At 35.6% G+C, this 14,001-nt stretch overlaps 1 protein-coding gene across 1 annotated transcript in view; it reads right to left on the bottom strand.

Moving 5' to 3' along the window:
- The window catches only part of GLRA3 (glycine receptor alpha 3), a 193,447-nt gene that overhangs the window by 141,891 nt on the left and 37,555 nt on the right, over positions 1-14,001 (bottom strand). The window contains exon 2 of the mRNA XM_044225074.1: positions 6,028-6,155. Coding sequence (XP_044081009.1) covers positions 6,028-6,155 — 128 coding nt within the window. The remainder of the gene's footprint in view (positions 1-6,027; positions 6,156-14,001) is intronic.

Genomic DNA, 14,001 nt, shown 5'->3' with positions numbered 1-14,001 from the left:
AATGGAACATCTACAAACTTTTCAGCTAGAATTCTGTTGCTCCCTCATTGTATACATTTATTTTCATGTCAAATGGTTAAACAAGAGATTATTGTGTACTACTATTCCGTGATAAAAAGAAATAAGCTATCAAACCACAAAAAGACATGGAGGATTCTTAAAAGCATATTGCAAATCTGAAAAGTCTTCACACTGTAGGATTCTACCTGTTTGACATTCTAGAAAAGACAAAACTCGACACAGTAAAAGATAAGTGGTTGGTAGAGATTTGAGTGGAGAGGGAGAGTGACATTCATAGCCGAAGTACAGGGGATTTTTTAGGGCAGTGAAACTTCTGTATGATACAGTAATGATACTTATATATGGGTAATTCACTTGTCAAAACCCATAAAATGTACAATGCAAAGAGTGAACCTTAAGGTAAACAATGGACTTAAGCTCATAATAATAACACCATCATTATTAACTGTTGATAAAGAGATATTCAATAGCTAATCAATATTAATTCATCAATTCTTTTTTTAAATATTGGTAATGAGAACCACCAGAATTCATTCATTTATTTTTTAAGATTTTATTTATTCATTTGAGAGAGAAAGAGAGAGGCAGAGCATAAGCAGAGGGAGAGGCAGAGGGAGAAGCAGGCTCCCCATTGGCCTGGAAGCCCGATGTGGGACTCAATCCCAGGACTGTGGGATCATGACCTGAGCTGAAGGCAAACACTTAACCCACTGAGCCACCCAAGGGCCCTAATTCATCAATTCTAACTAATATACTGCACTAATGTAAGATGCAAACAATAGAAAAAAACTGTGGTGGATGTGAGGGGAGATATGGGAACTCTTGGTAATTTCCGGTCAATTTTTCTGTAAACCTAAATCATTCTTTAGAAAGTCTAGAAACTAAAAATAAATAAATAAATAGATAGATAAATAAATAAATAAATAACCAGGGCTCAGAAAATGTGTCTATCAACTCACTCTTGTTTTGAAAATGAGAAAGTGTCTTCTTCTATCTCTGTGTGTGTAGAGAAATAGAAATAAAACTTGACAAAAAAATAAAGTGAACTTGAAAACTAAATGAAGAGCCAGATGTTAATATAAATTTGAGAAACTGCTGGTTACAGGATTTGGGTTCTTCCCTTTAATCATCTGGAACTCCAAGTGCATAACATGGTTGGGTTGTGGGTTGAGCACTGCCTCTCCAGACTGTGTGTTCAGGCTGTTTTGTGGTGCTTTCTGTCACGTTGCCCTTCCATTTCTGCTTTCTGCTAGATAGGAAGAGTTAGAAAGAGAAAGGATTTCAAACTGCAGGGAAGAAATAGTGTTGCCTGCCTATTATTTTTGTCTTTCAAAGTGGAGATAATGGTTTCTATACATACCATTTCTGCTAAGACCAAATTTTATGCAATAATGATTTGTGCAAAACTCTATCCTCTGTTGAAGGATTAACAAGTTTCGTGACAGGTGGAGATTTACTTGCTAACTCTTTTTAGAGGACTCTCAGATTGTTTGTTTATTTGTTTGTTTCTTTATTGAGGGGCGTGGGAACAGGGAGAAGGAGAGAGAACCTTAAGCAGGCTTCATTCTCAGTGAGGAGCCCAATGGAGGGCTCAATACCATGACCCTGAGATGATAACCTGAGAGGAAATCAAGACTAGGACACTTAATCCACCGAGTCACCCAGGCGCCCTCTCAGATAATTTCTAAAACCAGTTGTTGTTATTAAGTGTATTATTTTTTTTAAGATTTTATTTATTTATTTGACAGAGAGAGAGAGAGTGAGCACAGGCAGACAGAGTGGCAGAGGGAGAAGCAGGCTCCCTGCGGAGCCAGGAGCCCGATGCGGGACTCGATCCCAGGATGCTGGGATCATGACCTGAGCTGAAGGCAGCCGCTTAACCAACTGAGCCACCCAGGCGTCCCATTATTAAGTGTATTCTTTAGTTCAAGAAATCCTTATAGATAATAGAACTAAGATATAACAGAGATTTGGAGTTGTTCTCATACTCAAATTATCCTCAAGGTACAGAGGTTCTTTTGGGGAAAATTGATTCTCATAAAAGTTTAAGATAAGTTACAAGCGTTCTGGAGGGAAAGAGAACAGTTGATTAATTAGTGAAGAAGAAATAAAATGTTGGTGAGGTTGGATATTTACATATTTTAATTTCTTTCAATATTTATTTTTATAAGTAGCTAATAGTTATAGTTAATTTAATTACTGAGATAATTTTTGATGAAGAGACTGTCCTATCTGGGCTTGGTACCAATTTAAAGTGTTTTAAGAGAATCACTTATTTCTACTTTTGTGTGGTATATTTTAATAACCTATTTAGAATATTTAATCTTGAGTGCCTGGGTTAAACATCAGCCTCCGGCTCAGAGCATGAATTCAAAGTCCTGGGATCAAGTTCTGCGTTGGGCTTCCTGCTCAGTGGGGAGTCTGCTTCTCCCCCTGCCCTTCACCCCACTTATGCTCTCTCTTTCTCAAATAAGTAAATAAAATCTTAAAAAAAAATAAACTTAAACAGGTCAGATTTTTTTAAACGTGTAGGTTGTTTTAGAGAAATGTGAAAAAAAATACAAACAACTATCATAATTTATGTTACAGAAAAATGTCTACATTTAGATTTGTTAAGTTAGCAGTATATGAAAGAACAAAATCAAAATAACATTTTAACAAAGCCAATTGATATTTTTTAATAGTTTTTCTCCACTATGCCCTGCAATATATTTTCCTTTTTGATGTATATATATATTTGTGAAAACAATCCGAAATTTAAAATCAGTATTCCAGAAATAATTTCATAATAATGTATTTGAGCTGAGATAATTAATATTACTTTTAAATTTTGATATTTTGAAAGGTGAAAATACTATCACATTATTATTATAATTTGTACTTCACTGATTGCTAATGAGATTGAGCATTCTTACTTATTCTCTGTAAATTGTCTGAGAAGGTCAATACTGAGATTTTATGTTTTTACTCTTACAAAATTTGTAAATCCCTGCAAGTTTAAACACCCCGAGAGGTTTTTCCCAATGTTTTTATATTTTGAAAACACTTGCCTATTGTCTAAGAAATTACCCAGGTAAATTATGTTTATTATTAGTGTTTATTAGCATTTTAATCTGCGAAGATATGAGGACTAAATCTATTAAGCTACTGTAATATATTGTTACACCTGTTTTGGCCAATTCCCACTCCTATTCTTTTTTTTTTTTTTTTTAAGATTTTATTTATTTATTTGACAGAGAGACAGAGATCACAAGTAGGCAGAGAGGCAGGCAGAGAGAGAGGAGGAAGCAGGCTCCCCACTGAGCAGAGAGCCAGATGCAGGGCTCGATCCCAGGACCCTGAGATCATGACCTGAGCCGAAGGCAGAGGCTTAACCCTGAGTCATGCAGGTGTCCCCCATTCCTATTCTTTTAAAAAAATTACTTAATTTTGCTTATTAAAAAAAAAAAAAACTAGTAGAATAGCCACATTACCAGAACACTTTCATCATACTTCTGCCCAATTAACTTTTTTTTAAAAGAGTCATGGTGGGTCTCTAGGTAACTGACAATAGAAAGGCTAATCTTCCTTTCTGTCCCATCATCTTCTGATATGTCTAAGATTTAGTTTGTTAATGCCTCCGTACCTCAAAAATACTTAAATTTATTTATATTTCAATATTAAGCAATGAGATGATCGTCAAAGGATTATGATGTTATTTTATTCAATAAAATGAAACTGTGTTGAATATGCTTAATTTGGGGAGGAAGTTGTGAGCTTCCCTGGAGACAACAACAGTTCACTCTTAGCAAGAGGTCATAAAAACAAGAGTGTTAGCTAAGAACTAATCCATTAAGGTATTGGTTTTTTAAAAATGACATTATATGTGGTAATCAAATGAGCATCCATTTGCTTTTCTCATATTCAGAGTATAAGATATATTGAAAAACCATAAAGGAGAGAGAAAAACCTCTCCCCTTTCTTTTCTGTTCCTTTAAGGACACTGGGAAGTAAATATGGATTCTCCTATTCTCAATTTAAAAAAAATCTATTAACTTCTAAACTGGCTTTGGTTAGCAGCTAGTTTTTCGAAATGTATGCTTATTTAAAGAAAATCTGTACTTATTTTAAGCAAGAACAGATCTTCTCAGTTTTTTCCAGGTCTCACACATAAATAGTAATATTAATCACATTTCAGATGGCTCAAAATTTCCTTTGTCCGTTAAATGATTGAAATGATAAAATAAAAGTAAACTTTCCAAGAGAGCAGCAAAGGCACTGGGACAGCTGTTGTGTGGTTAACAACTTATCTGTATTTTTATTAAGATATCCATTGAGTCTGTTTATGTGATTTTTTTTTAAGTGCTCACAGATATTTAAAAAAAGGATACATTTTCTCCTTTAGTTTTCAGTGAAAACCAAGCAGTACTTCTGAATCATCAAATAGAATCACCATAATGAATCCACTAATGACTGACTATGTTTACTAATATGACAACTGAGTATTTTTCAAGATCCTTTCAAAATTAGTTTTAAACTAAAGTTAGGGATACTGCTCTCCCTCAATTTGTAGAAGATCTTCATAATGCTGAAATCTCATTTCATTTGTGTATGATATCCCTTAAGCTGTACTACTTTCTCACAGCTTACATTTAGTGTTTTCCTCTTGTGCAGTTAAAAATATTTATGGTCAGAGCACCTGGGTGGCTCAGTCCGTTAAGCATCTGACTCTTGATTTAGGCTCAGGGTTATGACATGGAGCCCAACCTTGAGTAAGCCCCGCACTGAGTGTGGGGACTGCTTAGGATTCTCTCTCTCTCCCTCTCCCTCTGCCCACCCCCCACTGATGTTCTCTCTCTTCTTCTAAAATAAATAAATTAATAAATCTTAAAAAAATATACTTATAGTCAAAAAATATAAAAATATGGTCAAAATTCTTAAAAACAAACCAAGAAAAGCAATCTACATGTCAGAATCATTTTGAAATTAAGGCAATTTATAACTTTTTACTTATAAATTATCAACTTTTACTCTTAATTTTTTCTCCTGCTACCCATTCTTAGTATTTATCAGTCCTCTCTAAATAATTATTCTTAAACCACTGCTAAGCAATTCTTTTTTCTTTTTTTCTCCTATAAGAACAAATTCAAGAAAAAAAAATTATTGTAGACTACATTGTATTTCCTTTCACCCTAAAGAGTGAAAATTCAGCTTAACTGAATCTCATGGAAGAGGATGGCATTCTTATCATTTGGATTATTTTCTTTATTAAAATAGAATAATAATCAAAATATATTAAATAAGTATTGGCATGGAAGTAGCTTTCTCATCTTTTACCTAGGGCATATTATGGGACATAGGCTACATATATCCTGTATAAATGTGCTGCTTATCACTACATTAAACAGTAGAATTTTTTTAGAAATCCTGAATTGACAATTATACTCTTTCCTATAAATTTAGGCAAAATATTTGGTAGATGGAATAATGTTTTAAGTGTTATCTGTAGCTTTTAGTTTTCAGACTCCTTTCCCTGTTCATAAATTCAGTAACTGATTCTCCACAATATAGAGAGTCTTGCTGTGGGGAATTAAAATATGGTTTATTGCCATCTCTAAAGAAGCTTCCATTCCAGTGAGTAGAAATACATTTTAGGAATATATAATAGGAAAATATATTAATTGTCAAAAATATAAAAATAAAATATTTATATATTCATATATGTAGTGAATATATATTCATTTTAGGAAATTGTCTAAATTTTTTCTAAAATGAATCATCACGACAATAAGTACAACAAAGAAAGACAAGGAAGTAGTATTGTTCCAAAGAAGACAAATTCTTAGAGTTATTAACATGAGACTAGCTTTTTTTTTTTTCCTTTTAAGACATATCATTGAGTAATACAGTACTTGAAAGATTACTGGAAATAAGCATTAGAATTGTCGGTGGAATCAATCTGAAAATTTATCTTGCTTAGGCATATTCAAAACACATTTCATACAAAATAATAAGTGGAACAATTACCTTTAAAGTTAGGTCTGATTCTTGCATCATATCCTGATGTCCTCCCCATTAATTTATCCAGAAAGTCAGAAGGTGACATTGGAGCACTTCGAGACCGTGCGCTGTCTGTTTCCTTTGTTGCAACCAAGCTACAAACAAGAGGAACATTCAGATTTTACAAAAAACGACAGCAGGAAGTCTTCCCAATAATTGTCACTACAAATAGAGAATAAAAATGGCAAGCAAATTACCTTTTAAAACAAAAAGGAAAACTTTCTATACTAAGCTGTGAATGTTATCGAATGACTGGTAGGTCTTTATAGATCTACAGTCAGTATTTATAAGATTTTGTATGTATTCGGCAAAAGGTCAGAGGTCACACTATTTTGTGTTAAGTCTAGAAACAAAGCCATTTCCAAATTAGTAGGCTTTCAAATTTTGTATTTATTCAAACTTGACTTTTAATTACAAATTTTAGTTAGAAGTGTTATTAGTGATTCAGGCGTTAGAAAAGTGAAGTTCAGTTGTGAGATAATTCCTATTGGTTGTATTGGAGAAAAGCATCACCTTTCAAGTTTTGTGAATTCTTTTCAGTGGTAATAAAACTTCTATCCTACAGATTAAACAGTAATGTTCTTTTTTTCAATTAGATGCTTCCTAGATTAGTAACATATCTCGTTAAATTCATTCTGCTTTCACCTTATGTCATTCATCTATAGTACGTTTTGTTCAGATCTAAAATTTTGTGCATTAAGATTGAGAAATTACCATCAATGTCGTTACTGCACCAGGCGATTATACAATGAGAGTGTGTGTCCAGGAAAAGTAAAGAGTTACTGCACTTTTCTTTTTATCATTCAAATGTTTTCTGTTTTATGCAGCGTTCATCCTAGAAACCCACAAATGTCACAACACCCCATCCAGCTCCTCCTTCACCTAGGCTGGTCCACAGAATGCCAGGGCCTGCTTGCTAAGATCAAATAATTCTTTTCATCTATAGAGCTTTGCTCAGGGAAGTACAACAGACTTCCTGAGCACACGTGCTGGAAACCGATATAGTCAAGCTGATGTTATTTGCTGGAGATTGTCAGTCATCAGAGCCTCCCAGGTCTGTCACTCAACTCAGAGCATTGCCAGGCCCTGAATCTTTGTGGTCACAGCTTGATGTCAGCAGTATCAAATTCCTCCTGCCAGAATTTTTAATAAGTAGTGAAAATGGGTCTTAACAGCTCTCACTGTTGAATTATCTACCACACACAGAGGCACAATTTTAAAATCCAATATCAATCATAATGTGATAGTGATGTTTCTTAAAGTGGAGGATCTCAGCTAACACCATTCATTAACTGCTGTGCAGTTCTAAAGTCCTATCTAGTTCTGGACATTCTTAGTCACTTCTCAGGCCAGTGGCTCTCTCTCTGTCTTTCATGCTTTCTACCTGACTAGAAGTTTCTCCTCTCTCTATTCTTTTGGCTTTATATTACTTTGTGACACTTTCCCTCTTATTATTACTGGTCAGTTGAACTCCATGCCACCATGATCTCTGGAAAGTTTATTCTAATGTAATGATCATGATAATAATAACAATAACAATATCCGTAATAAACCATGTTCTCAATAATTCTAGAGCTTTCTCTACCATCTGGTTTTACGTAAAATTCACCTGTCCTCTTAAGCAGCATTTGCTCATTTTCCATAGGCCAAGAACACAGGGAAGAAAGGACTGTCAAAGCCCTCATAACTACAGATTGCTGCTTTAAACCATTCCCTGCATTTCTTTTACAAAACCTTCCTTTCAGTTATCAGAAAATAAACTTCTACACGCTCCTAACCACAAATAAACCAACTTACCTGGATCTGACCCAGTAACACCCTGTCCTTCATCTCTTAAAAAACAATAGATTATTATGTATGCCAAACTGACAATCGCTCACATTTTGCACTGCATGAGGGTGATTATTCCAGGTTATCCAAGACTGCCCGACATGCAGTGACATGTCTCCTTACAAGAGAGAGGGAGAGGTCTATTTGATACAGACAGAGGAGGAAGGCACTGTGACCAGAGAGGCAGAAATTAGAGGGATGTGCACAGCCAACAAACACCAGCAGTCAGGAGAGGCAGGAAAGGGAATTCTTCCCTAGAGCCTCTGGAGGGTGTGTGGTCTTACACCTTGTCTGGGGCCCAGTGAACTGACGTCAGACTTCTGTCCTCTGGAACTGTGGCAGAATAAATCACTGCTGTTTGTGGTAATTTGCTAATTTGCTGTAGTAGTCACAGGAAACTAGCACTGGCCTTCCAGTGCATTTTTCATTGAGTGATTCCACTTTTCAACTCCAGAACTGCTCTTTTGTTCTTTTTTATAATTTCTATCTCTTTATTTGTATTTTGTATTTGGGGAGATATTATTGCGACATTTAGTTTGTTTTTTGTTTTGTTTTGTTTTCAATGTATTTAAAATAATTGGTTTAGGAGCACCTAGGTGACTCACTCGGTTAAGCGTCTGTCTTCAGCTCAGGTCATGATCCCAGGCTCTTAGGATCGAGCCCCATGACGGGCTCTGTGGGAGGTCTGCTTGTCCTTCTCCCTCTTTCCCTTACCCCTGTTCATGCTCTCTCAAATAAATAAATAAATCTTTTTAAAAAATGAAATAAAATAACTAGATTAAAGTTTGAGGCACCTGGGTGACTCTGTGAGCAAAGAATTTGATTCTTGATTTTGGCTCAGGTCATGATCTCAGGACCATGGGATTGAGTCCTGTGTTCCGCTACATGCTCAGCTTAGAATCTGTTTGTCTCTTTCCCTCTGCTCCTTCTTAGCTCTCTTTCTATCTCTAAAATAAATGAATAAAATCTTAAAAAAATATAACTGGTTTAAGTCTTTGTCCAGTGATTCCACTATCTTTGCTTTCTCAGGGAGGTTTCTATTGATTGTCTTTTTTTCCCTGTGTATGAATCAGACCTTTTTTCCTTTGAATGTTCTATAATATTTTACTGGAAATGGGAAATTTTTTATAATACTGTCAATTCTGAAAATAATATTCTCCCTCCTTCCTAAGTTTTGTGGTGGTGGTTGTTGTTGTTTCTTTAATTGGCTTTTCTGAGCTAATTCTGTAAAGTCTACATTCTTTATTGTGTATGACCATGGAACTATCTGTCTGGGTGACTTAGAAATCACCTAATAATTGGACTGGGATTTTCTTAAATTTCTAAAACCAATAAGTCTCCCAGAATTTTCTAGAGGCTCTGTGTTAATGAGGTCACACCTTCAATACTGAGTCAGACAATTGATAACTCTGCCTTTGCCTTTATTTGCCATTTGCACAGGGCTTCAAGGCCGGCCAGTGTTCAGAGCTTAAGATCCTTTCAGGTCTTTCCTGAGCATGCACACAACTCTGTTAGTTTGGTAGGGCTGTCTTAGCAGTATCATGGATTAAATGGCTTAAACAACAGAAATTAATTTTCTCACAATTCTAGAGGTCCAAGATCAAGTTGTTGGCACAGCTTATCTCCTCTAATGGCCTCCCCTATGGCTTTTCGATGGTCATTCCCTCTCCGTTTCTTTCTCTCCACCTTTCTGTGTCCTGATCTCCTCTTCCAGTCATAGATTAGAACCAGCCTGTATGATCTCATTTTATATTAATTATCTCCAAAGAAAGTCACTTTCTTAGGTATTGGGAGTTAGGAATCAACATATGAATTTTGAAAGGATGCAACTAGGCCTATAATTCTGGGCATGATTATTGCCCCATACATACGTGCACTCTTCTAGATACCCAGAAATATGTGCACTTTTCCAAACCTCTATGGGCATACCCGTTCCGTTGATTTTCCTTTAAAGCTTTTTGATTAGTCTGCTCCTTGTCCCCACTGTTACTCACTGCATCAGGCACCCAGGAAGTTAAAACATTGTTTCTAAGTGTTTTTGACAAACATTGCCAGGAAAAAGACTTTTCATACTGAGTAAGCTCCAAGTTAGGTCTGAATCAGTCTTGCAAGTGGAATCTTCCAGAAAACCTCCAAACAGGTCAAATAGTGACCTCCAACAATGAGGCTTTAAAGGAATTCAAACTCCTTTCCGCCCACTCCAATAACTTCCAGGTTATTGATTTTTCCTGTAACTGGAAGCCATTGGTTTATAATGCTACCATGCCACCAAGGAAGGAGGACAAGAATAGGACAGTTACAGCCACAAATTCCATTGTTCTCAATGAATATTCAGCTGTCTTTCTTGAATTAATTACTTCATGTATTACTGCAAATCTCTGATTATTTGCCAGAGTTCTGAAAAAGTTGGTTGTCACATTTTTTTGATAGTTTTCTCACTGTTTTTGTGGAGGAGAAGATTTACAGAGGTTTGTAAAACTGAGAGAATTTCACTAACTGTAAAATTATAGTGCATTTTTATTATATAAAAATATCCTTTCTCATGTCAAAAGGCACTTAAAAATCTGTTAAATGTTGAAACAATAAATTTGAGTTCTCACAATTTATTAGGTACAAAGTACTGTACTAAGAAGCTGAAGTATGTGGAACACAAATTTGAATCTTTAAAGTATTCACAGTTCAGTAGATTACTCTGTCTCCATCCTTTTGACGTCTACAGAGAATCCCTGGGAAGTATCTGTGAGCAGAAACTGAAAAGTGAGGCTACAGTGAAGAGAATGATTGGCTGGCTGACTCCCTTCTTTCTACCACTTTAAGCAAAATCTTCATGTTTCGTAACAGAGATTCACAATCAAGCTTTGCAGAATGATGCCTATAAAAAATGAGAAAATTTGAGCCAAGAAATATTCCAATTTTCTTTACTAGTTATGTTCCTTTCAATGACACAGAACCATCCAACCACTTAGAGACAGTTGATTTTATTTCTAAAGATTTACAATTTTGAATCAGAAGGAATTATTGCCAACAAAACTACATGGAGTAATTGGCTAAAAAATATCTACATCATTTATCCCTTCCTTTTCTGAAAATGTTAAAGGCGATGCATATGGGAAGACTTCCTATCACCTATGATTCCTGCTCTGGCATATTTTTTAAAAAGATTTATTCATTTATTTATTTGAGAGAGACAGCATAGTGGGGAGAAGAGAAGAGGAGGAGGGAGACAGAGAATCCTCAAACAGACTCCCCACTGAGCGTGGTATGCAAGGTGGGGCTCCACCCCAAGACCCTGAGATCATGACATGGGCAGAAATCAAGAGTCAGCCTCTTAACCAACTGAGCCATCCAGGCTCCCCTCTGCTCTGGCATATTAATCCTAGAACTTTCTTCCTAATACAATAATATCTGAGGCTTGCACCAGGCGAACATTAGTAGGTTATCTTATGAGAAGTATTGGAGAGAGTCACTGAAGAGAGCTTTTGGTAATAAAGCATATAAAGCTTTCTAATCTTTCTAATCATTTTTAAATATTCAACATCATCATCTGTACAAACATATTGAGGATCAATAAAACTATCACGTTTATAGCAAGTTACTAAGGTTCTTAGCAAATTACTCATGATCACTATTTTTGAAACAAATAGCTTTGAATTTTTTAGAAGTTTTTATTTATGAATGTCTCAAATCTGTTAATTCGTCTGCTTCCCATACTTGGCTCTTCTTTTCTTTACTGCATCAAGTACTATATTTATTAGTTATATTCTTTACTATTTACCCTTACCTATTCTTAACTACTCTTAACTATTTAGTATTAACTCTTCTTGGAAACTGTGTGCGGACTCATATGCATTCTCATTAACGGACATTTGTCTCTGTTAAGTAATTTATATATTCTTATTTGTGGAAAGACATACTACTTGAAAGTTCAGAAACTTCAATTTCTGAAGAAATTCTAGCAGAAACATTTTTCTTATTTTTTTTTCTTAAGAATTAAAATAAACATCACAATGTGGGGCTCTTGTGAGGCTCAGTGAGTCAAGCATCAACTCTTGGTTTTGGTTTAAGTTATGCTCTTGGCTCCATTCTCAGCACAGAGTCTGCTTAGGATTCACTCTCTCCTCTCCCTCTGTCCCCTCCTCACCCTGCTCATACCCTCTCTCCTTCTCTCTCTAAAAATAAATCAAAATTCATCGAAAAGATGTCCTTTTCCTTCCTCTTTTCTCCCCTTTGTCTCTTTCTCACTGAGACAGGAAAATAAAATACATCCACTTTTAAAGGATAGAAATAACTATGGGTGCTTCTAAGAAAAATTTAGAATATTTGTCAATAACACTTTACCTCTGCTAAATTCATCTTGACATTGAGAGACTATATGAAAGATTTAGCTGGGCAACATAAACAGGGTTTGAGACAAGTCTTGGCACATGGGGCCACAAATCTCGATGCATCTATTTTCTTGAATTGATTTGCACAGAAGGAAAGGTGACTTGTAGAGAATAAATCAGTGCCCAGATTCCTGAGGCAGAGAAGGTTTAGGGTATGATGGAGAAGAACAGTTTACTTTGTAGTTTATAGCTCCACGACCAGTCTTGTAGGACTATAATGCTTTGTGAAGAAAGTGTTCACAGTTATTATTTGGAACTTTGTGAGTTTTAGAAATATAAGTAATTGATATTTGTTCAAAAGGCAAAACACAGATTTGAAGAGATGTGCATTCTTCCCATTTCTTTATGGCTTTGGTCTCATTAAGAGAACTAAAGAAAAACTGGGACATCTAGGAATATGTGAAGTTTTTGAATATTTCACATGAAAGCATTCTGCCTTGGAAAAGGAATCATTTTTTTGCCATGAAGACACATGCAGTGAAGCGGGCTTTAAGTTGATAGTTTGATGACACTAATTATTGAAAAAGAAGACCATAGTAGAGGAATATAAAAGAACTATTCTAGAATACCTCTGGAGACTCGGAAAAATAACTAAAAGTTAACAAGGCACTAGGATCTTGATTCTTGCTACTGTGAGCAATACGACAGTCAAATATCATTATTGTTTTAAAGTGATCTCATTTCTGAACTCATATCTGCAGTTTGATGGAGCCTAGACCACTTTAATTTATAATAAATATGATAAATATGATAGCTGCTTCCTGATCTCTTAGGCATCTATACCTGATATCATTTAATTCTCATAATGATGTTGGTAGTTAGGTATTATAACCTATGTATTGCAGGTGGAGAAATTAACACATGGAGAGGTTTATTGCTAAGCCACTTAACATCAAATGTATAAACCAGCATTTTATTTATTTTTATCTTTTTTAAATATTTATTTATTATTTATTTGACAGACAGAGGTACAAGTAGGCAGAGAGGCAGGCAGAGAGAGAAGAAGGGAAGCAGGCACTGCTGAGCAGAGAGCCCGATGCTGGGCTCCATCCCAGGATTCTGGGATCATGACCTGAGCCAAAGGCAGAGGCTTTAATCCACTGAGCCACCCAGGCGCCCCCTAAACCAGCATTTTAAACAAATGGAACTTTATACTGAAAACAACTAGACAAGTTTAAAACAAATCTGTGCATTGAAGAGTTAAAAACACAATGGAAAATAACATGGCTGTGACTGACGTAAGATAAAGGAAATTCGTAGGAGGGAGCCAAGTATTTAGAGCTGCATTTCTCGTGGGGATGGGGTGGGGTGGGGAATTAACTTGAGTCCTAGCTGAGTGTTTTACAATTTGTGTACAAGTTTTGAAAGCTTTATGGACTTAGTGGGACAAAAACTGTATTCGAGGACTCATCCAAAGGGTGAACTCCTACTAGTGGCTTTAAGACCTCAAAGACTTTTGTGTAAGAATGAACCAGAAATGTAGAGGCCTGCAAGAGACTTAGAATCATCTCAATTTCTGAAACTGGAATAAAAGAATCACAGATTCCTGGCCACCCAGCTTTCTAATAAGAGCGCACCTAAATCAAACTCCTGTTCCCACACACACACTTGTTCTTTTTCATTCTTTTCAAACTTGGCTAATGGCAACTCCATCTTTCCATTTCTTGGGATGAAAATCTTTTATAATCCTGACTCCTCTTTTTATTTCACATATCACGTCAATCCG

The sequence above is a fragment of the Neovison vison genome, chromosome 11 (assembly GCF_020171115.1).
Source record: "Neovison vison isolate M4711 chromosome 11, ASM_NN_V1, whole genome shotgun sequence".
NCBI classification, from domain to species: domain Eukaryota; kingdom Metazoa; phylum Chordata; class Mammalia; order Carnivora; family Mustelidae; genus Neogale; species Neogale vison.
Note: the sequence above shows the minus strand (reverse complement) of the source record. Positions and strands in the feature narration are given on the sequence as shown.